The sequence below is a fragment of the Catharus ustulatus genome, chromosome 11, assembly GCF_009819885.2.
Source record: "Catharus ustulatus isolate bCatUst1 chromosome 11, bCatUst1.pri.v2, whole genome shotgun sequence".
Lineage (NCBI taxonomy): Eukaryota > Metazoa > Chordata > Aves > Passeriformes > Turdidae > Catharus > Catharus ustulatus.
Window position 1 is genome coordinate 14,994,786 of NC_046231.1, and position 25,658 is coordinate 15,020,443.

The window sequence follows — 25,658 nt, forward strand, 5'->3', positions numbered from 1 at the left end:
AAACCCACAGGAGTGTGGAGGCCCTGGGCAGAGGCAGAGGGGGAGGATACACCCTGTTCTTATAACGTGGGGTGCAGAAAAGCTGGGGTGGGAGAGGGAAGGGGCTGGTGACAACCTGCTCTCCTGCTGAGCCAGCAAGGCTTGAAAAGGGTTAAGCACCTGGGCAGGAAAATGCTTGCCTGGGCTTGTTTTTTTGCCCAGCCCGTGTGTACATTTATTGTGCTGGGCCTTGGAAAGGCTTGTTGGCTGTTGGAAGCTGTGCAGGCTCCTGGTTTGTTTGCTGCTGCCTTTGTGTAACCCTGGGCACTGGCGGGGACTCGGTGCATGCCTGTGGCTGAGGAGAGAGGCACTGGATGAGTGGGGTGACAGCTCCAGTCTGGAAGGCTGTGATATCCCATTCTATAGGAAAAGTGCTGAGATGGAAGGGCTCAGCTCAACCTGGGGGCTGCCAAAGCCCCAGCACAGCCACATCTATCAGGTCATAGCACTGCACGTGGCAGCCCCCTTGTTTTTGGGGCTGGCCCACAGGTGCCACCAGCCCTCATGGAGACACTGCTGGGGATCAGCCCCATGGCTCCACTGGAGAGAGGTTTGGGGATCTCTCCTTCACCAGCTATCACAGCTTAATGATAACCTCATGCCAAACAGTTCCCACAGCCTTTGTTGGAATGCTCACAAACATCTCCTGCCCAGAGGAGACGGGAAGAGGTGAGCCTTTCTGAGAACAGAGCTGCTTCTGGTAAGCTCCTTTCTTGGAGACTGCCAGCGTGTGCAGACACGCTGGATGGAGAAGTGGGAAGAGGGGATGTGGAGAGATGCTGACTGTGCTGGCCCCAGTATGCTGTGGGATGGGACCCGAGGCCTGGCTGGCTCTGTGGCAGATGGGGGCTCCCAGCACTCCAGGCCAAAGGCTGGGGCCAGGACATGCCTGTTCCTGCCAGGATAACCCTTCCAGGACACGAGGATGCCTTGCACAGGCACTGGCTGCTCCTGCTGACATGGGAGGGAGGAATAGGGGGAGTAAGCAGGGCTGCTGCAAATAGGCACATGCCTTATCCTCTCCCACAGCCCAGGCAGCAGGCACTAGCAGAGGTGAAATAGCAGAGCCATGGCACTTTGCTGCTCCCCGTCTTCTGTCCAATCCACAGGGGCTCCAGAAGAATCCTTTTCCAGGAAGCAAAGGAGAGGAGAGCCCCCTTTATCACCCTGGGACAAAGCACAGCACAGCCACCCCTGTGCCAAGGGAGAGCCTGGCAGCAGCTCCAACAGCAGCCGTGGTCTCCTGTGGCACATGGAGGTTTCTGTCTTGCTCTCCTGTTGCTGCCACCGTCACCCCTCCTCTCTGCAGGGCAGTGTCAAGAGACCACCCTTCCATGGATCATGGAATCACAGAACAGTTTGGGTTGGAAGAGATCTTTAAATGCCATCTAGTCAACACCCTTGCCCTGGGCAGGGACACTTTCCACTAGACCAGGTTGCTCAGAGCCTCATCCAACCTGGCCTTGAACAATTCCAGGGATGGGCCAGCCACAGCTTCCCTGGATAATGTGTGCCAGGGCCTCACCACCCTTATAGGGAAGAATTTATTCCAGATATCTAATCTAGCCCTGCCGTCTGTCAGTCTGAAGCCATTTTGCCTGTGTCCAAAGTCCCTGTCCAACTCTCTTGCAGTCCTGTTAGTACTGGAAAAGCTCTAAAGTCTCGATGGAACCTTCTCTTCTCCAGATTGAACAACCCCAGCTGTCTCAGCCTTTCTCCATAGCAGAGGTGCTCCAGCCCTTGGAGCACCTTGGTGGTGTCTGGACATGCTCCAGCAGCTCCCCATTCCTCCTGGGGCCCAGAACTGGGGGGGCCATATCCTCTTTCTCTCCTCCATCGTGCCAGCTTTGTGGAACTGTTCTCTTCAGGGTGTGCAGCTGCACAGAAGGATTGGGACATCAGGATATCTCCCCAGCTCTGCAGGGATTTGGGCAGGAGCCAGGGCTTAATGTATTTAGAGAAGCCTGCTCTGGTAGAGTCCCTTCATGCTTCTTCCCCTGAGCTGAAAAGCTGCCCAGGTTTCCCATCCAAGCACCTTTCCCAAGAGTTCCCCATCCCCTTTCTGAGGAAAGAGTTTGCCCCCAGAGGCTGCATTGCTGTGTGGGAGGTAAGTGTCTCTTCCCTGTTTGGAAAGAGCATAACCATGTACTGCACTGAAGAGCTCTGTGTTTGTTTCTTTAGACACAATATTTTCAAACAACTTCAGTCTTGTTCCTTGCAGCCCTTGGCAGCCTCCATGGGACAGGATGAGTTTTCCTCAGTGCAGGCTGCTCCAGCTGCCAAGGAGAGTCACCAATTCCCACTGCAGGTGTGCACCTTTCCCTGCAACATCCCACTGGGATCAGCCAACACTTTGCAGCTCAGGTGTGATGCTGCATTCCACAGCCTTGGGATGCTGACTGGTAACTGTGGAAAATACAGAGTATCAGCACTTTGCACTGTGTGCTGGACCCCCAGTTGGTTCTCATTTATAGAGAAGAAGGAAGCCATTGTGTTCAGAGAAGTGAAAGTGTGATGTTCTCTACTACTTTTGAAAACATTTCTACGTAAAGCAGTTTCCTTAAAACACAAACCCAAACTGGTCAACACTTCCAAAATTGGAGTTTTTCCGTCTCCTGTGGAGACACTGGCTGCAGACGGGTCCAGACATCTGCTTCTCATTTCCTGCTTTATTCTCAAATGTGAGAAAATACAAAATCGTGTGGTGTCAAGCAGACTGTCTTCATCCCCTGCCATTTGATTGTCTCCCTTGTTACAGTAATAGCTCAAGAGCTCTACATGGAGCACAGAGGCTTCTCCAAAGGGCATCTCCAAAGTAAGAGTCCACATTTGGCTCTAAGGAACCTTCTCCTGAGTCTGGCACTGGTGTCCTTGTCCAGGAGAGAGGAGGTTGGTGGGTTGGTTTGTGTCAGAGCAGTGGCTGAGCTGCCAGTGCCACTGAGGAGAGGTGGCTTAGTGTGAGGATGAGCTGCCACTTGTCAGGGGAAAGAGAATCCCATCATATGTCCAGAGCTGGAGTCATGTGTCAGTGTCTCCCTTGCAGCACCAACACTGCCTGGGTTGTCCCAAAAGCTAAATGTTCCTGCTGTCTCTGCCCAGCAAACCTCTGGGATGGAGGACAACACTGTGCAGACAAAGGATGCTGTCAGTACCTGTTACCAGGCCCTGCTCCCCTGTCCTTCGGGAGTCACCAACTCCTGAGGCCTTGGGAGCTCCTGAACGTGCTTCCCATGGAGTGGAAATCATCAACATTCTCGTCTGATCCACTCAGGCATCTTTCTTTCTCCTAGCTCTTACTGACTTTCTCTTTTAATTCTCAGTCTTGGCCTTATTTCAAGGAATACAAGTCTACTGCGACAAAGAGTTCTTCTTTCACAAAGAACCAAATAGCAAAAATTGCCAGCACGGAAACTCCCTGAAGGAGACGGGAGGTGTTCTGGGGCCTTTTCCTGTTTGTTTAGGACACAGCCCACATTCTATTCATATATTGCTTTGCATATAAGACTTTACAGGTTCAAGGTGCTTTTTGCCTTCAAGAGAAATTCCCCAGACATTAGTCTTACATTCCCTAAACTTGTGAGGACCTTGACCCTGGACACAGCTCGAGCTGCTTGTGAAGAGCCCTGGCAAAGCTGGGGTAGGGGGGAAATGCTGCAGCTACTTTCATGCTTCTCCTGGGTAAGATGGGACCTGGCACTTTGACCTGTGGTATCTGTGGTTTGGAGCAATAAACTGAGCTCCTGGCTAAGGATTGCCAGGGAACAACCAAAGGTTAGAGGATGACATCAGTTCAGGCTTCTGAGTGTGCCTGGCACCTGTCACCAATGTCCCCAGCAGACCTAGGTCTCCTTTTGTGTGCATCAAAGCCAGTGTTTGGGTAGCAGAACATCTGTCCTGATACAAAAATGTCTTTAGAGCAGAGCTGGAGCCACAGGCAGAGAACCCAGACTCCAGCATGGACACTGAACTCTCCGGACATCCTTTGTGAGTGCTGAGGGTCACATTTGGGGCAGTGTTGGAAGGCCCAGAGCTTGCAGGAGCCCCTGTTGGTGCCCAGTGTCCAGTGTGTGGTCCCTCTGCCCACACTCCATGGCAGGAGCACAGGTGAATGTTTGTGAATGTTTTTCCTTGTCCCTGTTTCAAGCCTTTCTCAGCCATACTGTAGTTACACACAGTGAGGGGATACAACCCTGTTCCTGTTATCTACTTCTTTTCTTTGGTGCTGTAACATCCTTCAGAGATCCTTTGGGTGCAAAGGGTAGCCTTAAGAAATGTCCCAAGGAGGAATGGGAACAGGCTGGGAGAAGCTGGCCCTGATTCCCAGTTCCTCAGTTTTTCTGCTCTTTGCTTCCCTGAAGGCTTGGATGTCCCTGACTTGCAGGGTTGCACACTCCATCACTTGGATGTTGTGATTCTGGGATTTCTTGTGTGGGAGGTCACCTCCCTGCCCATCCGTATCACAATTTAATCTACAAGTCCAAATCTACACTGAAAAGTAACCTTCTTTTCCTGGAAACTAAAGTGAAACTAAATCAAATTGAGTAAACAAGTGCCCAGACAATTTCTATTGTAACTAAAGAGGCTAAAATCTGTTGAAGGCAAGATAAACAATTTATATTGTAACTAAAGAGGCTAAAATCTGTTGAAGGCAAGATAAACAATTTCTATTGTAACTAAAGAGGCTAAAATCTGTTGAAGGCAAGATGAGCTCAGAGAAATCCTGAGATCCTTCACTGTCAGACTGAAATAACACCTGTGGTTTACCACTAGTTATATCAGGAATATCTCCTGGAATACATCACATCCTCTGACTTTAGGTTCTTCAGTGCTGCAAGACCTCAAAGAAGTGCAGTAAGGGTCCACCTCTGGTGTGGAGGAGCAGATGTGGGATGGGATGGGATGGGATGGGAAGCTGGTATAGGAAGTGGGTTGGCAGTGACAGTGCCAGTTTTCTACCAGCTGCAGCCCAGGTTTGTCAGTACTCGTTGGAGCTGCCTGCTCAGCAGTTGCTGTGCCTCTATGTCCTGCTTTTAGTGGGAAATACAGGCTTGGTGGTGGCTTAAGCTCTTGCTGCTGCCAGCACTTGGTGGCTCATGGTGTTTCACAAAGCCGTGCTGCAGCTGCCCTCCACACTCCTGCTGTGAAATTTCCTTGAGCAGATGTCACCTCCAAATCCAGCTGCCAAGTTCAGAAGGAGCAAAGGGAGATGTCCAAAAGTGACCTAGAGGAGTCCTCTGCCATAAAACACCTCCAGCCCAGTCTGCAGAGGAACAGCAGCTGCATTATCTGCCAGAGAGCAGCTGCTGCCTTAAAACAACAACGCCTATGGCAAGTCATGCCTTTGGCAAACAAAGCATTCCTCCTCCCACTCACCTGAATGTCAGAGCCCTTCCTCAGTTTTACCTTTCTCTAGCAGCAAACCCTCTGCAGAAGAAGCAGAACCTGTTTCTTCAGGGGAGATGTGAGCATGTGTGGGCTGTGCCATCACTTCCAGCAGCCAAGATGCCCGATGGCTTCAGGCAATGCCATTTCCCGGAACAAAAGTTTCCCGTAAGGCTCTGTGCAGCCTGAGAAAACACCATTTGGGGAAGGGCCAGAAAACCTCCCAACAAACTCAGCATGTTCCATTCTTGGTGGATCAAACAGACTATTTAAATTTTTATTTTATTTCCTTGAAATGGGCTGTTTCTTATAATAGAATATAAGCAAAAGCTGAATTGCAGGCTGGGATTTTCACCAAATATATTGTATGGAAACCTGGGGGTTTTCTCTTTCGAAAACTAAAATCCAAACTGGAACCATTGGAATTTCCCACAGCACAGAGAGAACCCTAAGAGAAATCCAGCCAAAAAAGATTTCTGAGCTAGTCTTGATAAGTCTTGAGCTTATATTCATCTCTCAGTTGAGGGAGTGGGCAAGGGGAGAATTGTTCTGTTTGCTGGGACCTGGGATGAAAGTGCAGGATGTGTTTGCACTGTTGGCATGTCCGTTCCTGACCTGGCTGGAGGCTGCTGCCGGAAAGCCCCGCGACAGCCTGGTTCTTGCAGAGCTGGGGGTCTCCTGCTCCTGCTCTCAGCACCAGCAAGCCCCTGTGTGTATGGAAAATCAGGCTGTCATAGCGAGCACGCACTGCAGACAGCACGGCCGGGGCACAGGAGCTGCCTGCGGGGTCACTGGGTCCCTGCTCACCCCTCTCTTTGGTGATGCTCCTTAGAGGCAGCCGAACCCGAGATCAAAATATAGGTGATGAAATCCTAATCCTGATTAGCAAATTCCGTCCCCTCTGGCTTAATGACTGCTGTTATAAGATGGCTGCCAAAAAGGAAAGGAATAAGTGCTTTGGCATTTTGGGTAATTAATGAGCTTACTGAGCAGCGGGGAGTGTAGTTGGAGGTGGGGACAGTGATGCCTGGGCACAGGCCAAGGTGGGAGAGGAGGAGGGAGCAGCCGACCACCGAAAGTCCCTGCCTGAAGAATTTGCCAAGCGTTCTGCGTGTGTTAGGAAAGCGGGGAATTCCAGGAGCCCTCCCGCTCTGCTGCATTGCTATTCCCTTCCCTTCCCTTCCCTCTTCCCTCCGCCTCCTGTCGTCACCCTGGACACGTGTGAGGGAGCTCAATAACAACCAAAGCTCTGTCGCGGGCTTCATAATCCTGGAATGAGCGGCCGCATCTGTGCTGCTCCGGAGGATGCAGTAAGCAGCCGGGAGTGGGAAATACTGCCCGTAATCCCTCCCTGCCTGCCTTTCCTTCTGCCCACCACGGGAACATGAAAGCTGCGTGTGTCCAGCTGCTGCTGTGGGCCCTGTGCCTGGTGGCCCTGGCTGAAGGTGAGTGAGCCACAGCTCCGCTTGCCCAGCCTCCCCGGGAACAGCCAGGCCAGGAGGGGATGGGCATGGGAAGGGCATCGGGCTGTGGGGAAGGGGATCGGGCTGTGGGGACCTCTGTGGGATGCAGAGCTCTCACAGCAGGATCCAGCTGGGTTTGGGAAGCTGTTGTGGGGAAGCCAAGGGCCGCAGTCCTGGCAGCGGGGACATCCGAGCAGCCCCGCGATGGTTTTTGTCACGCTTCAGGGCAGATGGGGAGAGTGTCGGAGACACTTCCTGATAACCTGCATTAGGAAAAAAGCATCATGTACTTCTTGTCCCTCCTTTTTCATGTCCCTGGGGACGTGGCAGGGACACTGCAGCCTGGCCAAGGGTGGGTGTCTGAGCAGGGACTGCACCCTGTGCTGGAGGTGCCGGTGCCACCATCGCTGTCATGGGTGTCACCTGCAGTGTGTGCGTGTGTCCGAGTGGGAAAATCTCTGCATGAAGATCTGTGCGAGCTGCGGGGCTGCTGAGCGGGGTCAGAGCCGGGTGTGCTGGGCTCGCTGTGCCGGGCTGGGCTCACCTGCCGGGCTGGGCTCGTTGTGCCGGGCTGGGCTCGTTGTGCCGGGCTGGGCTCACTGTGCTGTTCTGGGCTCACCTGCCGGGCTGGGCTCACCTGCCGGGCTGGGCTCACCTGCCGGGCTGGGCTCGCCCTACTGTTCTGGGCTCGCCCTGCTGTTCTGGGCTCACCTGCCGGGCTGGGCTCACTGTGCTGTTCTGGGCTCACCTGCCGGGCTGGGCTCACTGTGCTGTTCTGGGCTCGCCCTGCTGTTCTGGGCTCGCCCTGCTGTTCTGGGCTCGCCCTGCTGTTCTGGGCTCACCTGCCGGGCTGGGCTCGCTGTGCCGGGCTGGGCTCGCTGTGCCGGGCTGGGCTCACCTGCCGGGCTGGGCTCGCCCTACTGTTCTGGGCTCACCTGCCGGGCTGGGCTCACTGTGCCGGGCTGGGCTCGCCCTACTGTTCTGGGCTCACCTGCCGGGCTGGGCTCACCTGCCGGGCTGGGCTCACCTGCTGTTCTGGGCTCGCTGTGCCGGGCTGGGCTCGCTGTGCCGGGCTGGGCTCACCTGCCGGGCTGTGCTCACTGTGCCGGGCTGGGCTCGCCCTACTGTTCTGGGCTCACCTGCCGGGCTGGGCTCGCTGTCAGTGCCCGTGGCACAGCGCAGTGATCGCTGCCCGAGGCTGCCCTTCAGCAGGGCGGTGCTGGGCTGTCTCGCAGGCTCTCAAGGCTGGACTTTGCCCAGCACCAAGGGCTGATGTGTTCCCACGATGGGAAGGGACAGGGGCAGCAGGGGGAGATCCGTGTCCTGCTGCCGCCGGAGCTCCTCCCTCCTCACACCTCCGGGCAGGTTCTCCAGGGCTGGCCCGACAAAGGTGGACAGCAGGGACACCAGGCAGTGTACCCTGCCCTGGCTGAGCCTTCCTGGCACTGCCTGGCTCTGCTCGCCCATGGCCAAGCACCCATTTCCCAGTGAGGAAACAGGGCTGGCTCTGCTAAAGGCTGGTGCAGCTCCCTGGGTCTTTTGAGGAACTGTGCTGAAAAGCAGGTGCCAGTGCTCCTAAGAGCAGTGGTCCTGGATGGAGAAACTCCCAGATCTTTGGCAAAGACTCAGATACAGCTCAGAAAAGCGGGGTTGTGTGTCCCAGGAGGAGGGCTCCATGCTGTCTGTATCACCCCTGTGTCACCCTCTGTCCTTGGAAGGTGCTTTCCAGCTCCTCCACTCTGGGACAAACCTCCCAGGAGCTCAGCCAAATGGAAACCATTTGCATTGGTGCTAGTAATTGTAAAATCAGTTCAGGGTTCTCAGGGTTCTCAAAGGAGCAGGGACTGCTCCCCACCATGCGCATCCCTGGCTACCCACAGGGACAGTGTGAGCCTCTTGACACTGTTCCTGTTTTGTTGAACTCTGCTCCTGAAAGTGGAGGACACCAGCAGAATATCCTCTGGCTAATGAGAGTTGGCAAGTCAGCTGCCCCTGAGCAGGGAATTCTTGACCCTAAAGTGCCACAGAAGGCATTATTGCGTGGAAAAAGAGTTTTGCCTTTAACTTGACTTGACTTAGAGGTGGAAATAGACTTTTATAGAGAAGCCACAGGAGTGTTTGCTTGGGATTTCTTTGCAACCAGGCTTTTGCCCAGTAAATGATTCAGAGTGCTCCTGTATTGATGCTCATTCTTGTACTTGGTACATGGATCATTCCTAACTGAACTGCATAAAATTCACCACATTTACTTGGGAATCAGAGGCAACATTTTGTAAGAGGCAGCCTGATTGAAACCAGATGCCAGTTCCTTTGTTCACAGAGGCCCCAGATAAATCAGGGCTTGTTTTTGTAAATCTTGCCCCCAGGGATGTCAGGAACAAGTTGGCAGGATGTGTTGTGCAAGTGCCTGTTGTGGGAGGATGGAGGTACAGGCAGACATGAATGGTGCACAGTGGTGTGACCGGCCTTGCCCCTTGAAGGGGTCAGGGGGGTTTATTTTTACACTTGGCAAACTGAAAACAGTGTTTTCTGGTGGGGGTTGAAAAGATGTGTTTGGGAAGCTGGGCTGCTGAGATACCTGTGGCGGTGAAGCATCATTCACCAAAAGGTTTTTTCTCTGCACCCTTTCTCTGAGCCCAGGTGCTGTTCAGAGACCGTGTACCAGCAGGATGGTGCCTGGCAGGAGAGGGACCTCTCCCTCCTGGAGAGGCAGGATGCTCACCTGCAGGGGAAGTCCCACAGGAGGAAGAGATAAGAGTGATAAGGAGAGAGCAGAGCACCCTGCCCTCTGGTGATGGTTGCAGCAGGTCTTTGGGTGGATGAAGAAATGAATTTTCTGGGCATTGTGCTGAGACCCTGGTACCCAAAGGGGAAAGGACCTGCAGGCTCAGGGACTTACACATCCTACAGGGCAAGCTGAAATGCTGTCCCAAAAGCCCACAGTTTTCTCAGTGCTTTTGTTTCCCCTCAGTTTTCTGGGCACATGTGTGGGTGCTACAAGCAAATTTGGCTTTGTCTTCCTCAGGATCTGTCTTCATCTCAGTTCAGCAGGGATTGGAAGCTTCTGTGGCAAGCTTTGGACTCTTCCCTGAAGAAGGGGGAACAGAAACAGTGCTGGTTTTGAGGGGCCCTCATAACAAGCCAACACTTAATGAGGTGAAATTTTTATTTCAGGACAACCCAAAGCACGTGTGAGGTGTTCAGTGGAGTGCAAAGATTTTTCAAAGCCGTTACCAGAGAAGCTGATCAGGAGCTACCGCGTGACCGAACCCGCCTGTAAAAAAAATGGCACCATGTAAGTGCTCCCCCCCTTCCAAGTGGGATCAGGGTTAAAAGGATGGGGAAAGGACTGAGGGATGTACTTGACAGGGCAGGGCAGAGGAAGGACGCATGGAGGGAGCTCATGTGTTTCTCTGAAAGCAGAGATTTTGTCTGAAGGCAGATTCAGACTCGTGAGCTTGTCTGGAAATGAGAAAAGCTCCATTTCTTTTCTTTGGGATAATTGTTGTTTTCTGCTTTTGCTGAAGTTGATGCACCATTGCACCATTTCATTGCAGCCCAGGGGGTGGCTCCAAAGTGGAGTGCTGGGTTGACCTTGGAGAGTCTCACATCACCCAGGATATCAGAGGGTTTTGCCTTCATGCAAGAGAGCCCCAGGGCAGTTGGTGCCTGTGGAGCTTTCTGCCCTGAGTGTGAGAGGGAAATGCTGTGTCCAAGCAGGACAATGCTTTTGAAAGTGAAATCATCTTGGGGGAAAACCCTTCACCAGTGAGTCATGTTCAGCTGATACTCATTCAGTCAGCTAGCAGCAGCACCTGCCTGCCCTTCCTGAAATGCATCATCCAGACAACACTTGGTGTTTACACACCTGCCCCATAGCTCTGATCTCCTGAACCAGTGTTTGCTTTAATCAGTGAGTGATCCCTTTTTATTTTTAGATTTACTACCGTGAGGTCCAGGGAGATTTGTGCAGATTCAAATGAAGACTGGGTGAAGAGGATCAAAACCAAACTGGATGGGAATAAGACCACAGTGATGCCACCACGTGCTGCCACCTCAGCAGACGAGCCCGGTAGTGTTGAGAGACATGTTGGTCTTCCACAAACAGCTCCATCTCAAGCCACTGCTCCAGCTAGTGGCTTCCAAGGGACTGGAACAACAGCTGGGGAGGGAACACATGCTCCTGCTGCCAGCACAGAGGTGTCCAGCAAGTCCCCAGTGGGCAGGCAGGACCCCACAGGATTCAGCCCTGCGGTGCAGGAAGAGGCTGCGCGCTCTGCGGTCACTCCAGAAGGAAAGAGAGAGGCCTCAAATTCTCCTTTGTCTTCAGCTGCTGTTGCAGCAGGCATGGGCTCCAGCCAGCCCACCCCACACCCCACTGGTCAAGATACAGCTTCTCCTAGCTCAAATTCAGGCCTGATGCCTGCTACTGAAGGGTCAAACCAACCTGCACTTTCTCCAGATGGATCCCTGGACCCTGCAAGTGCCAGAGCCAGCACACCAGGCAGTGCTTCCAGCAGCTCAAGGTCACATCTCCCCTCCATCTGGGACTTTATAAAGAACACAACAGTCACAGAGACAGCACCACAGACTACTTCAGTTTCTACTCTGAGCTCCACCACAGCCACAGACAAAGCTGCTTCTGTCCATAGCAGCAGGGCTGTTGGTGCTACAGCGTTTGATCATTCATTGCCTGTAGGGAAGCAAGAGCCTTCAGACACAGTAGTTTTTACTCACAAAGCATTCTCAGGCCAAGCAAGAGTGCAGATGATCACAGTCAGGCCAAAAAATCAGCCTCTGCCCAGCTTCTTGTCAAAGTCTCAAATGCACTTTGTCATCCCAGTTGCTGTGGTATGTGGACTGATGGTTAGCAGTGTTGCTCTTGTATGGGTGTATCTGAAATTTGGAGTCAAACCAGAAGATACATCAAGAGAAATGGTACAGGGCTTGCTCTACCAGCAGCCAAGGCATCAAGACAATGTCTATCCAATGGAAGTATTATGAATGCTTCTGGCATGGACATTTCTGGACTCAACTGTGTATATATTTTTGCAGAAAAGCTGTTTATGCTGAGCTGGTGACCAGTAGGAAACAAGCCTGGGAATTAAAATCACAGAGAAAACAGATTTTTTTGCAGAGCACAATGCCCAACAATATATCTACTTCATCACTGACCAATCACAGTGTTTTGGAAATAAGGGAGACCCTTCTTTTCTACTGGCACTCTTCTGTATGGAGGCTGTGGCTGTTCTCCTGCTGTTGGTGGCTCTGTGCCAGGTGATGTGATTTTTGAAGTCACTGTTGGGAATTTTTCTGTGGTTCATCGTGGCCCAGGCAAGAAACCACTCACCCACCCACACTGTTGGACTTGGGCTCAACCACCTTGAGCAATCTTAACACCAAACCCACACAATTTGCACTTAAACTCTCTGCTGCTTCTTTCTTTGCACTTCAGGTCTCTGCTCTGTCAGACCAAGACTGAAGCTGGTGGCCAGCTGGGTGCTGGCTCTCCTTGGGCTGGTTGAATTTGCTCTCATCATTTTCTCTTGCTGGAGACACGAGGGACAGCCCAGCTTTTCAGGAATAGCTGACCAACACTGCATCTGATCAGGGAACTAAAGGTCAGTGCTACAGATCTTATATGCAGAGAAGCTGGCAACCCAGAATCGATCTCCTCCTTGAAATCAGGCCCTTCCTTATAGCAGCTGTGGGCATTTCTTCTTGCAGATGCTGGGTCTTGGCAAATCAATGCAATAAATCCCTTCTGCCAGCTGATGCACCTTGTGTCCAGCTGCATCAACACCAGGGCAGGATAACACTGATGAATCTTCACAAAGGGGAGAAAACAAGAGGTCACCCAATAATTTTGCTATTCCTGTGTTATTATCATTGGAACATTTTTGCTATTCTCTGCAAGCACAAATCCCAGGAAATGTGGAGCTGAAGGCAATTCTGGATGTAGTTATGCAGGAATTACACTACCACAGCAGACATAACATTATTGTTATAAGAAATAAGCACATTTTCTGATCCACACACACACAAAAAAAAAGCACAAAATTCCTGTTCATGGTCCTATACTTCAGTTTTAGTTTTTTCCATTTTGGATAGCACTGATCATCAGGCTATGAAAGCACTGTAACAGAACCAGGCTTTTTTTAACCCCAAATTGATTTGGATTTTTACACATCCTGACATTGCTGTACATAAGTCTTCTGTTTTATCTGTGGTCAACTCCTGAAAGCCTGTATTAAGGTTTGACTCCAGGATGAATTCTGCTGGAGTGTGCAAAGGTCTTGATGATGTGACACTTTTTGAGTAGATACATATCAAGGTCAGATCCTAACCAACCTCAGTGGATCAGATCCCTAAGAACAAATATGCATGCAGAAAATGGGATGAAAAGCACAATAAGCAAGATCATAAAAAATGATGGGCCAGCCATCAAGCAGAGCTCGAGGAATGTGCCTGTTAGATCTGCCAGATTGCACCTTCAGGATATCTCTGCAGCCCTGCAGGGGAGAGGACAGACCACAGCTGTGATTCTGCCATCACACATCCCTTATTTCTGCATTTTGTTGACTTGAGAGATTCATCTTGGCCTTTGCAAGTACGGGGTGCAATCAGATGAATTGCAGTGATTAATTTGGAGTGAAATCCCTCCTTGTGCAGCAGCTCAGCTGTGGAACTCTGGCTGGGGTTGATTTTCCTCAAGGGTAAATCTGGCTCTGCCAGTGCCACCTTCCATGCACCCCACTTGTGCACAGCTGGAACTCTGGGGTATTATTTTTATATGAAACACTACAAATGTTATTTTTGTAAAAAAGTTTTATAGTTTTTTGAATGTAGGTCCTGTCTGAGCTGCTTGGAGTCAAGACCTTTTTGGCAGCACTGGAAACACTGTGCCTTGTCTATTTTGTTGCTGGTCTTAGATGGCTTGTGCATGTCCATGGGAGCTGGATCACTCTCCAGGCCCCTCAGCAGATGGAGTGGATGCTTGTCTGCTGCAGGTGGAGTGCTGGGGAGGTGGATGTGCACCATCACATCACCTGCAGTCCCACCAGCCTTTGAAAGGACGCTGCTTTCAGCTCCACCTCCAGCTCCCAGCTGCTGTGATCCCACTGGAACTCTTCAGGAGGAGCTGCTTCTCCAGGCTGGTCCTGTCCTCTCCCTGCTCCCCTCTGCTGTCCCTGCAGGCAGGGTGCTGGCACCCTCACAGGGTGAAACCAGGACAGGGGGACACTGCTGCTCCTCTCTCTGCAGTGGGCAGTCTGGGAGGGAGGGAGGGAGGGAGGATGGAGCCTGTGGGTGTCACCCATTTCTGGGGGTGAAAATACCACTTTGCTGTAGAGCACAGTGACTGTTACAAAGCTCCATCTTATTTGTATATAGAGTGTATGCATGAGATATAAGCTGTACATTTTTATAGAAGTAATAAAGTCTTTATGTTAAAAACTTTCATCCTCAGGGGATGGATCCTTGACTGGGTTAACAATCCTGGTCCCTGCAGAGATGAACACCTATGACTGAGCACTGTGAAAAGCATCCCAGCATCACCAGGCAAAGCTGGCACAGCTGGATGTGGTCAGGCTATTGCTCCATCTCCTTTAAGAGTTTTGATCTTGCAATGTTTGCAGGAAATAAATTTCCTCACGGGGATTTGTGTTCCCCATCTTACTAAGGCAGTAGAGAAAACAAACAGCTGGGGTTTTGCATTGCTTAAGCAAAGCTAAGGCCCAACAGCAGCTCAGAGACAGCAAACCTTATGCTCCAAGTTGTTCTGTAAGGAAGCAAGAGGGCAAGGACCTCTCCCCCCCCAGCAGGGCTTGGGCTGCCCCTGTGTGCTGCTCTCTGGTGCTGGAGAGCTGGGAAGAGCAGCTCAGTGAAAGAGTCATTGTCAGGGGTTTGCCTGGAGCGGGGAGCTGGCAGGAGCAAGAGGGTCAGGGATGAGCATTCTCTGCATTTCAGGACTCTCATCCCATCTCAGCCCTGAGCCCTTCTAGGTAGATGCAGAACTCAATGAAAATTTCCTGCAAATGAGTCACCAGGCCAGGAAGGTCATTTGGGGCATAATGAAACTCTAAGGAAACGAAAGCACTTTTGTTTTTTTTTAATTTCATTTCTCCTCTGTTGTGAGGAGGGAGGCGAGGAAGGAGGAGGTGGTGCAGAGCAGCCAGGCCTGACAGGATGAATCATTTCCCATCGCTTCCGACGGCGGAGCAGGCGCCAGCAGGGCTCTCAGGGGCTGCTCCTCTGGGGATTTTGGGTGCTCAGTCCCTGGGCTGTGGGGGCACACACTTCCTGGCTTTGCTGGTGTTGGTGTCTGGCTGTGCAGGGAAAGGCCCTGTGCAAGGGTGTCCCTCCACACACCTTCCCCTCCTTCTCCTGGAGCTCCGTGGGCTGCAGAGTTTGGGCCAGGGGATAATTAATGACAAAAGTGTTCTGCTCAGGAGGGATGGGAGTTGCATTCTGTACCTGGTGTGAAAGATGCATGTCCTGCCTTGCTGCTTCCCCACAGCCCCCAGGAGATGGGGACCCCTGGTCATGAAGTGACCTCTCTCAACCCTCACTGACCCACGTTTCCTTTCAGCCCCAGTGTTACCATGTCGAGGGCAGCTGTTTTGGTTGAGCCTGTGGGAAGGAGAAGTCACTGGGGCCCCACAGGGCACTAATTGGCCATAATCATCCTGACCAGCCTCATCTGTGGGTGGCCTCACCCCCACAACACCTCCCAGTCCTCTGCTAAGCCTCAGGAGCCCCATCTGAGCTCAGGTTGGAGCCTCTGGTCCCTGCTGTGCTGTGAATGCTGCTTTTGTGTCCTGGCTCTGATCCAGTCTCCTGGACAGACCTTGGCTCCATGCTGTGGGTGTCTTCTCTCCTGGCTGGATGGACCCTCTGGTGATGGAGCCCTGGCTCTGTTCCCATGTCCTGTTACTGCTGAGAAGATTCCCTCAACCTTCCCAAAAGGATTCTGGATTTGGTTCCTTCCGCTGGTGTTCCTGGGGCCGTTGATGGAGGCTGTGACCCCTGTGTGCTGTCACCTCGCTGGTGAGGACCCAGCCTGTGCTGGGGTCACCCCTGGCTCCTGGCTTGTCCCTTCCCACTGCTGCCAGTCTGGAGCTGGCTCTGAGACCCCCCTGCCCTCCTCTCCTCCAGCTCTGACCTCTCTTCCTCCATCCTCTCTGCTTTGGGCTGCGATTTATGATGTGTCTGAGCACGGCTGCTTTCCTGTGAAATGTTGCACAAGAGCTGTCCTGGTGAAGCTGAAGCACCCCCACTTTCACACTGCTGCCTCAGCAAGAGGCAGATGTCCCCCAGCTGCTTTGGCTCTCAGGTTCTGCTGTGTGGCTGTGGCCCTGCCAGCCTTGCATGTGCCTTATCTCCACTTTTATGAGATCTGTGTCCCTGCTGGTGTCACTGCCAGGGCCGCTCTTGTTGCGGAAGTCCCCCTGGGTAGCACAGAGGTTGTTGGGACCTCTTGGGTGATGGAGGAAGGCTCATTTCTTGTGCCTTCAGAATTCACCCTTGAATCTTGCCACAAACCAAGTAATTTAAAAAATAAAAAGATATAAGTGAGAGTCACCCTTCAAGGAGGGATGTGGTGTCAGCTTGCTGACTCTGACCTTAACCCCATCACAAACATGTTTTCATTCCAACAGCTGGGTACTTTAACATGTCTTGCTCATCACATTCTTTAACATTTCTTTTTCTGATTGCTGGGGCTTTATTCTAATCAAACACTGAGGAGAAAATAAATTCATAACTTATTCTAGTGCCATCTTGAAATTATCAGGACTACCTCTGTTCAGAATTAAATCACTAAAAAATAGACTGGAATTGCTTCCATGTCCTGTTTTTTTTTTTTTTTTTTTTTCTGTTTGCTTTCCTTTAAAAGCTGAGCTGAAGCATCTCTCTGCTGCTTGCTTAAACTCTGGGAGCTCTAAAAGGCTCAAGGTTGTAAACAGGAGACTGAAGTCCTCATCAAGCATCATTTCCCCTGATTGCTACTCAACACAGAAGCCTCTCCAGTGCAAAGCCTCCCTCGCACCCCAGATCCATCCTCACTTAACCCTGAGGTAGTTGATTGACCTCATTGGATAAAAATGGAAAAATGTCTCAGTGTGTTTGAGGAAACGGATATCAATCTGTTATTTTACCTTCTTTAGCAAGATAAGGCCACTTCCAGTTTCTGGCACAGTTTCTGCACTGAGCTGTGCCTTTTCCTGGCTGCAGTTGTGAGGTTTCCTGCATGCCCAGAGTGAGTTTCTGCTCTGTCCCTGTGCCTGTGGACGAGCTTGCCCAGGGAGTTAGTGCAGCCAGACCCTTGGGAAGGGCTGCTGGACCCAGCTGCCTTCCTGCAGCCTCCGTGTCTCGTGGCTCTGGGCAGAGCTTCCCGCTCAGGATGCATCTCACATCACCAGCTTACAGTACTTGGTGGTCCCCAGTGTCCCTCTGGAGGAAGCAGACTTTGGAAGAGATTCCCATTTTTCTAATTTCAGAGTGTCTTTCCAGGCTGCAGGACTTGGCACCGCTGTACCTGGAATCACAGGGATCTGGAGAAGGAAGAACAGAATCAGCTCTGGTTTGTGATTGTGTCCTGAGTCAGTCAGGGCTTCCACATGGAACTGGAGAGTGAGCACCCCAAGGAAATGAGAGGAGCTTTGCACCAGAAAGGGTAAAGAGGGTTTAAAGAAGCCAAACAAGGATGTCTCCTATTGTAAATGGAAAAGATTCAAAGTGGCTGAGTAGAACAGAATAGAACAAGGAAAACTTATTCCAAACCCTCCCACTGCCTCCTTGGGGACAAGTTTGGATGTGATGCTCCCTTTCTGCTGCCTTGGCAGCCCAGCTGCTCTGGCAGTGCCTTCCCAAATTCAGTGTCTGGGTTGTGTTTTCCAGCACAGCTGGGAGTGCTCAGTCACCCACTGGGACCCCAAACCCTGCACAGGTTCTGCCCAAATCCTTTGTCCCTTCCCTGGCCCCACTGCTGGCAAAGGCTGAATTTGATGTGTCCCCTCAGCTTCCCTCCTCCTCCTCTTCCAGAATAACAAAGATGTTTTTTATGTAAACAAGCACATTCTTCTAAGTCCATTCAAATGAAAGGAAAACTGAACTGGCACAGGGGCTTTCCAGCACTTAGCAGATTTCCAAAATGTAAAAGAAGAAACATCAAAAGGTCTCCAGGGAGTTATGAGTCACCTGGCATCCACAGACATGGCTTCAAACCTTGGGAAAAGGGAAATGGACCATCATAGGCCAGATCTTCAGACAGAGAAAGAAACCCAGCCCTGCAGAAGCTTCTTGAGGTCCATCCAGAGCAGTGGCTGTTGAGTCTCCATCAGCAGGAAATGACCAGAGCATTTCCCAGCATTGGTTCTTCTTCCAAGTATTTTAAAAAACATCCAGGGATGACAGTCCCAGGCACAATAAACTGCTCCAGAGTGGCTGAGGGGTGCCAATGTGAAGAAGGGCTGGAGGTGGCCCCTTGGGTGGTTCAGAGGGAGTGAGGGGGGCTGTGGTGCCAGGGGATCTGCATGGGACCCCACTGCTCCATGCACCCTCTTAGAGTCTGGTTAAAAAGAGGGAAAGGTGAAAAAAGTGTCTGAGCTGAGCATGACTGACAAGGACCTGCAAAGGGCTCCCTGGAGCTTTGGCAGGTCTGAGGAAGGGGGAGCCCAGCACAGTGCCCCAGGTTAGCCCAGATGGGCTGAGCCCTTTGAGCAGGTCCCTGCAGGATCTGGGCTGCCTCAGGCCTGTGGAGGGAGGGAGATGATGGAAAAACACCCAAACACTTTGAACAGCAAGTTTTCCATCCGTTCCCCCCAGCCTGATGCTGATTCCTGCCCTGTCCTCAAGGAAAGGCTCAGCTACATCCCCTTCTCTTCTCCCCCCTCACTGCCCAGGTATAAACAGAAATTTCTGGTGGAAAACTCTCCACAGTACCAACATGGAATGTGACACAATTTCTGCAGTATTTGCCAACTTGCTGCTTTCAAGCCACAGAGGGCTGGTGGCAGCAGCAGTCAGTGTTCAGTGCTTTCCAGGATTCACCAGATCCAGGCATCTCCAGCACTTTTGTGTTGGCTCTGGGCTGTGACCTTGCATGGAGCACCAAGCTTTGCCTTTCCTATGGCTACAAATCCCCTCTCTGAAGGCCCAGCAGCTCTTGAGCTTACATCTGCAGAGAAGAGGCTTTCACTTCCCTCATGATTTTCCCTGCGTGGGTGAACACAGAAGGTTACACAATTTATTTAGTCTTTCCAGGTATTGTCTGTCTGTGATTTTGATGATCCCATGTGGCATGGAAATCCCCATGGGTAATGAAGCAGTATCTTTTCCTTGGATGTGGTTCAAGTTCTTTGGAAAATGGACAGTTGGGGAGGAGTAGAGAGCATAAATTGCAGCACCTCCTTGCCTGAGCTCAGAGCTGAGCATCCCCAAAGAGGCAGAGCAGCATCCTCTCTGCAGGGAAGAGCCCTCCCAGAGGCACCATGCTCACTGCAAGGACAGCCCTGCTGCTCGCGGTGCTGCTCAGCCTCTCCCCGTGCTGCAGTGCAGGTAAAGCCCCCCTGGGCACTGCTGGGGTGGTCAGGAAGGAAACCCCAGGGTGGGGCAGGAGGAGCAGCCCCTGGCCAGGGCACAGCAGCACATCCTGGGATGCAGGGGAGGATGGAGGCTGCTCCTGGGGCTGGGTGGCTTTGGCAGAGCTGCTGCAGGGCTGGCTGATGTCCTGGAGCATCCTGCTGCCCTGGGAAGGGAGGAGGGGGCGCCTGGGGCTCCTCATGGCAGCATTTGCAGAGCTTGGGGGTGTTGTGTTCAGCCTTGTCCTGGTGCAGGTCCTGCCTTGCAGGGGCAGCACTCACCCTCCCTCTGTGTCCCCCCAGGCCCTTACTCTCCCTCTGAGTGCTGCTTTGGATACCTGAAGCGTCCTCTCCGTCTGGACACCCTCCTGGGCTTCTACTCAACTCCCAGGGAATGCTATTCCCCAGCAACTGTGTAAGTGCTGGCAACTCCAACTGCTGTGCTGTGTCCTGGGCTGCCTGCTCCAGTTAATCTGTTCCATCTGGGGGCAGGACAGGGACAGGTCTGTGGAACCTCCATGATCTTCCAGCAAGAGAGGGGAGGATGTGACTGTCTGGGCACTTCTGCAAGGACATCACAGCTCCCGAGGGCTCCAGAGGGGCTGGGCTGCAGGATGAGCTGCCTTGGGACACCAAGGACCCAGGGCAGCACACAGGGACAAAGGGAAAGAAGAAAGTGCAGGGGGGAAAGGATGGTGTGGGTGTGAATGGAACCACAGCTGTCATTCCTCACAAAGCTTCACCTTTAACCTTGGCAGGTTTGAGACCAAGAAAGGAGCCAAGATGTGTGCAAACCCAGAGGACAAGTGGGTCAAGAGAGCAATGGCAGTGCTTCTAAAAAAGAAAAGATGTTGTGCCCCATGATGTAGAGTGGGTGCTCTGGTTCAGGCCACCCAACATCCCGGTGGGCAGCAAGGTTCCAGTCCCTGTGAGCTCCCAGGAAGGACTGTGGATGTTCCAGCTGCTGGGAGAGGGCACTGACTGCCCAGAGCCCTGCACTGCACCCACAGCTGGGCACCAGCTCCTGCAATGCTGCTGGCCCTGCCAGCCCCTGCCTGCTGATCACAGCCACAAAATAAATTTACTTTGTGTGATATTGAGAGTGGTGTCCTCTCTCCTCCTGTGATATTGAGAGTGGTGTCCTTTCTTCTCCCTGTGATATTGAGAGTGGTGTCCTTTCTTCTCCCTGTGATATTGAGAGTGGTGTCCTTTCTTCTCCAGCTGGGGCTGGATGTGGCTCTTCCCACTGGGTCTCACCAGGGCAGGAAGGGAGGCAGATGGATGGGACTTCAAGGGGACCCAAAAGGGGCTGGAGCCTCCTCTGAGGGTTTTTAGGTGCAAAAGTAAAAGCCATCAGCTCCAGGCTGTCCCTTTGCTGTGCTGTGAAGGAGCACAGCCTGTCTGCCCTGTGTGCCCAGCCTGTGGCTGAGCTGGGCTCAGGGGAAGGTTTCTCTGCACAGCTCCCAGGGCAGGCAGCACAGACAGGGGATGCTGAATCAGACAAGGGATTCCTGCACATACAGCCCTGGAAAGACTGCCCCTGCCAGGGGCCATGGAGAGCTCAGCAGTGATCCCTGCCAGGGATTTGGGAGCAGAACTGGAGGGGCTCAGTGAGGAGAGTTGTGAGTTAAAGACAGTTTAATAAATAAAGCAAAATAAAGGATTCATTCTCTCCTTCCTATCAGTGGGCAGATATTCATCCATGGGGAGCAGATCAGGGCTCTCTCACATGTAACTGTGACGTGGGAGGACAAATGCTGCAGTCCTGGATGCCCCCCAACTTCCTCTTTCCCTGTGACAGTTCAATAAGGGGAAAACGAAAAGAGAACCAACGGAAAAAAGAAACCTACCAAAAAAAAGCCCTACCAAGGGATAAAAAACGTCACTTCCCACCAGCCCAGATTTTGCTCAGCCAGTCCCTGAGCAGCAGCCCCCAGAGACCTTTGCTGCCAGCACTCACAGCCCCAGGGATGCTTTCACAGCAGAGGCAAAACCCACCCAGAGCTGGGGGTGACCCTGACCCACTGTGGGTCTGGACCCTGAGGTGTCACAGGCACCAGCAGGGTGGAGAACTCTGGGTGCACCTCTAAAACAGTTGCCTTTCTGTTTCAGGAGTGCTCAGGCCACGGAGTCACCCTGTTTGTGTTTGCTTGGACTTGGTGCCCTCTCCTGACAGCTGAGGCTCGGGTGCAGCACAGACCTCAGGGCTCAGGGCAGGTCCACTGGCACCAACATTTATCATGGGCAAACAGTTCATGTTCTCTGTTAAAGTATTACATTTTGTGATTATCCACTCAAAACCCAAAGCATTTTATGAGACACAGAATATTTCCCACCTCTACGTTGCATTTTTTTTTGTCCATGCCTATCCGTTTTAATTTCTAAAGTAGGGGTTTTCCTCAGTCAGAAAATTTGTACTCAATTAGTAGTTATAGTGAGGTTGCAGGTGGTTTGGACACCCATAAAATCCTCTGCAGAGTCTGTACCCCCTCTTCTCTCCACTTGCTTTTGCATTTGCCTAACCAGGAGCTGCACAGCTGGGGAAGGGGCTGTGCCACTGTGGGATGGCTCAGGAGGGTGCTGGGAACACCCCAGGCACTGCAGAGGAGGCTGGAGAACACTAAAGCCAAACCCAAAGGTGCACTGGGAGGGCAGGGACACAGGGAAACCCAATCCTCCAGAGCCTTGTGGGGTCTGTCCAGGCCTTCAAACACCCAGCATGCACTGATTTGCTCTGTGAAGAACAGAGAGTGGAGGCATTACTAATGATTCTGGAGAGAGGAATAAACAGCTAAGGGAAAGGAGGAGCAGCTGTGTGCCTCAGAGGAGCCTGAAGAGAGAGCTCAGGGCTGGCACATAAGGTTTCTGCACCAGGAGATGGTGGCTGCAAAAAGTCATTAGCTCAGTTCTCCTTTAATGACAGCAGTGTGCCTCCAGCCAGAGCTGGTGTGACCCTGGTGGCTGCTGGCCCAGGGCTCTGTGCAGGGAGGGCAGGAGAGCCTGGGGTGTGCAGAGTGCACAGAACAGGACTCAGGCTGCTGTATCAGGCATTTCCTCCCTGCACAGCCCTGCCTGGGACAGGGGCACTGGAGCCCAGTGAGGCTGTGCCCAGCTCTCTGCATGGCCACCCTGCCCCATGCAAGGCCCTGCAGACAATTTCTTCTAAACCAGCACTTTCCTTCTGTTTCCTTCTCCTTTCTCCTTCCAGAGAAGTCGTGCAGACATGAGATAATCTTCAAAGAAACTTATTTCCTTCTTTCTTCCCCTCTGAGAAGCCTTGGATTGCCTCACCCTCCAAGCCACAGCCAGGTGTCCAGCTGTGCTCCCACTCAGCATCACCCTCTGTGGGTTCCCAGCAGGACCTCCCCAATTCCTCACACAGCTGCTTCTGCCTTCCCAGGGAGCAGATCCCTGCTTGGAAGCTGGGCTGGTGTCCAGCAGTGCTCTGTGGTGCTGCCACTGGGGTCTGTGCCCCCTGCCCCTCCTCCCTGGCACCTGGGATGACTCTCCTGGGGCTGTGCTAGGGTCTGTCCCACCTCCCTGCAGGAATGCCCTGTGTGTGCACTGATGGCCACAAGCCTCCATCCCCCTGACTCTCATTTCAATCCCAGTGCTGCTGTGGGAGCCAGAGGCAATACATGGGCTCAGCCTTGGGTTCAGACCCAGACCCTCCTCAGACACCCACTGCCCCTGCCCCATTTCTTCCCCTTCTTCCCCTGCCAAACCCCCCAAAAGCACCTGTGACACCCCCTGCTCTGGGGTCCCTTCTGGATTGGTCCAATGTGGCTTCTTCTGCCTGACATCCCATCCCATTATCCCATCCCCTCCCATCCCATCCCATCCCATTATCCCATCCCATCCCAATCCATCCCATCGTGCTTTCCTGCCTAACCCAGTGCTCTCTGTGTGCCCAGGGTGTCTGGGGAGCTCAGCTGGGATGGGATTCCATCCATTCCTTTGACACTGGGCAAACCAACTGAACCCACCCAGGACCTGTCCCTGCTCAGGGACCGTGGGATGTCTCTGCTTTAGGAAAAAACAGACAAGCACTGCACTTGATGTTCTGCCTGCATGGGAAGAGGGTTTGTATCTGCTTTCAGTTCCACCAAAGTCTGGAAGCTCCCTTGCCACGTCACAGCTCTGCCATCGAATGCAGAACTGCTCCTCGAAATTTTCCACCCAGTGCTGGATGTGTCCCAAAAATAAACGAGAGAAACCCCCTTCACCCCGACTTCTCAGTACACGTCTGGAATTTTTGGAAATGCAGCCTGAGTGGGCGGGCAGGCAGAGGATAAATAACGGTGTGGAGAGAGGCAAGGCACAGACAGCAGGCAGGGCAGCACAGAGCACGGAGGGAGAGCCACTCCAGAGCCACCCCAGAGCCACCACAGAGCCACTCCAGAGCCACCACAGAGCCACCCCAGAGCCACCATGCTCCCTGCAAGGACTGTCCTGCTGCTCACCCTGCTCCTCGCCTTCTCCCTGCACCACACCACAGGTAAGGAACCTCAGGGGCCACTGCTGCAGCTCAGGGCTCTGAGCCCCCACTGGGGCATCCCTTTGGGCAGGAAATGCTGTTGGGGAGTGGGGATGGTGCTGCTGACAGCAGGACAACCCCCTGGGCAGGGCAGGGCAGCACATCCCGGCATGCAGGGATGGATGGAGAAGATGCTGGGCGGTCTCAGCAAAGCCAGGCCTGGGGAGAGGCTGCAGGAGCTTGGAGGAGGCTCTGGCAGTTGTTCCCCATGTCTCAGCTGGATGAGCAAGGGGATGGAGGGAGGGACAGGCAGCTGTCTGGAGCCTTCCAAGTTGTGTCCCTGCCTTGGAAAGCCCCAGAACCTCCTCCCCAGACCGAGCACCCCGACTTTACCGTGTGCTCTGGGGGCTGCAGCAATCGGGGCTGGGAGGTGGCAGGTCCCAGGCTGTCCCCTGCCCCACCTCTGTCCACGTCCCAGTCCTGTGCTTGCTGTGTGAAGGGTGACAAACCCCTGTCACAGGATGCTATGGGAGCTCCATGCTGTGCTCCAAATCCAGTGGTGCCATTGCCTGGCTCACACCAATTCACAACATTCTCCTTTCCCTCCACAGCTCACTTTGCACCTGTGGAATGCTGCTTTAATTATGCACTGAAACGCATCCGACACCCTCAGAGCTACTACGAGACATCCAAAGACTGCCCCAAGCCTGCAGTTGTGTGAGTATCCCAGCCTTTGCTTCCCACCCCAGATCTTTTGCTTCCCCATCCCATCCTGCCCCACAGACAGCCCAGTCCCAGCCAGGGGGGGCTCTGGTAGGAAAGCAGCTCTGGGGGGTGGGCAAAGAGGGGGAAAAATGGGGTTTAGTTCTTTCTGCTAGTGCTAGTGAGACTCACTCACCATCAGCCCAAGGAGGGCACAGGCTGCTGGAGATGGCTCCAAGCCTCAGTCCAGGATGGGGCTGTGAAAAGGGAGAAATAGTGCACAGGAGGGCAATGGCTCATGGTTCATGTTTTGACTCTTTTTCCTCACTTTCTCATTGCAGGATTGTGGCTGGCAGTGGTGATCAGATTTGTGCTGACCCCAAGAAGGACTGGGTGGCTAAAACCATAAAACGGCTTCAGAAGAAAATTACAACTCCATCCCCCATGTGATTTGCCCTTCCAGCCCTCCTGCCTCTCCAGGGAGCCAAAGGTGCTGGCAGCTCCTCTCCATGGCTGCTGTGGCCATGGGCACTGTCACTGCAGAGGAGCCAGCCCTGCACCCCACAGGATCAGGGGTCACAGTGCCATGGACCAGGCAGACACCGAGCTCCTCCTGCTGTCACCGCCCTGCCACCATGTGCCCGTGGAACAAATATTTATAATAAAGACTCATTGTTACAAGTTGCTGTTTGAACTTCTCCTGATTCTCCAAACCAAGCAACAGATCCTAACAAACCCAGGGCATGCTGCTAGCAGAAAAAGCTTGTGCCACAAGCTTGTAAACTGTGCCTGCTCACAGTGTGCTTCACTGGGAATGTGACAGCTGAGCCAGGACCAAGGTGAGGTTATCCTCACATCCTCAGGGCATGCTCACAGCCCTCTGGGCTTTGCAGGTGCTCCAGAATTAAGGGGAGGGTTCTGGGAGAAGACACTGATCTACCAAACCCTTAACACCTTGACAGCTGCCAAATGTGCTGTGAAGTATCTGAGGGAAATAAGGACAAATGTCCACAG

General features: G+C 52.8%; 2 protein-coding genes across 2 annotated transcripts; both read left to right on the forward strand.

The window, feature by feature from the left end:
- The first annotated feature begins 6,404 nt into the window (after positions 1–6,404).
- CX3CL1 (C-X3-C motif chemokine ligand 1) lies at positions 6,405–12,924 on the forward strand. The gene is made up of 3 exons (XM_033069997.1): positions 6,405–6,866; positions 10,059–10,179; positions 10,823–12,924. Exons 1-3 carry the CDS (start codon positions 6,806–6,808, stop codon positions 11,886–11,888), a joined length of 1,248 nt encoding a protein of 415 aa, XP_032925888.1. The 5' UTR covers positions 6,405–6,805; the 3' UTR covers positions 11,889–12,924.
- Positions 12,925–17,522: 4,598 nt separating this feature from the next.
- On the forward strand, positions 17,523–25,325 carry CCL17 (C-C motif chemokine ligand 17). The gene is made up of 6 exons (XM_033069972.2): positions 17,523–19,442; positions 19,769–19,880; positions 20,224–20,326; positions 23,771–23,963; positions 24,554–24,659; positions 24,986–25,325. Exons 1-6 carry the CDS (start codon positions 19,376–19,378, stop codon positions 25,092–25,094), a joined length of 690 nt encoding a protein of 229 aa, XP_032925863.1. The 5' UTR covers positions 17,523–19,375; the 3' UTR covers positions 25,095–25,325.
- The last annotated feature ends 333 nt before the right edge of the window (positions 25,326–25,658 follow it).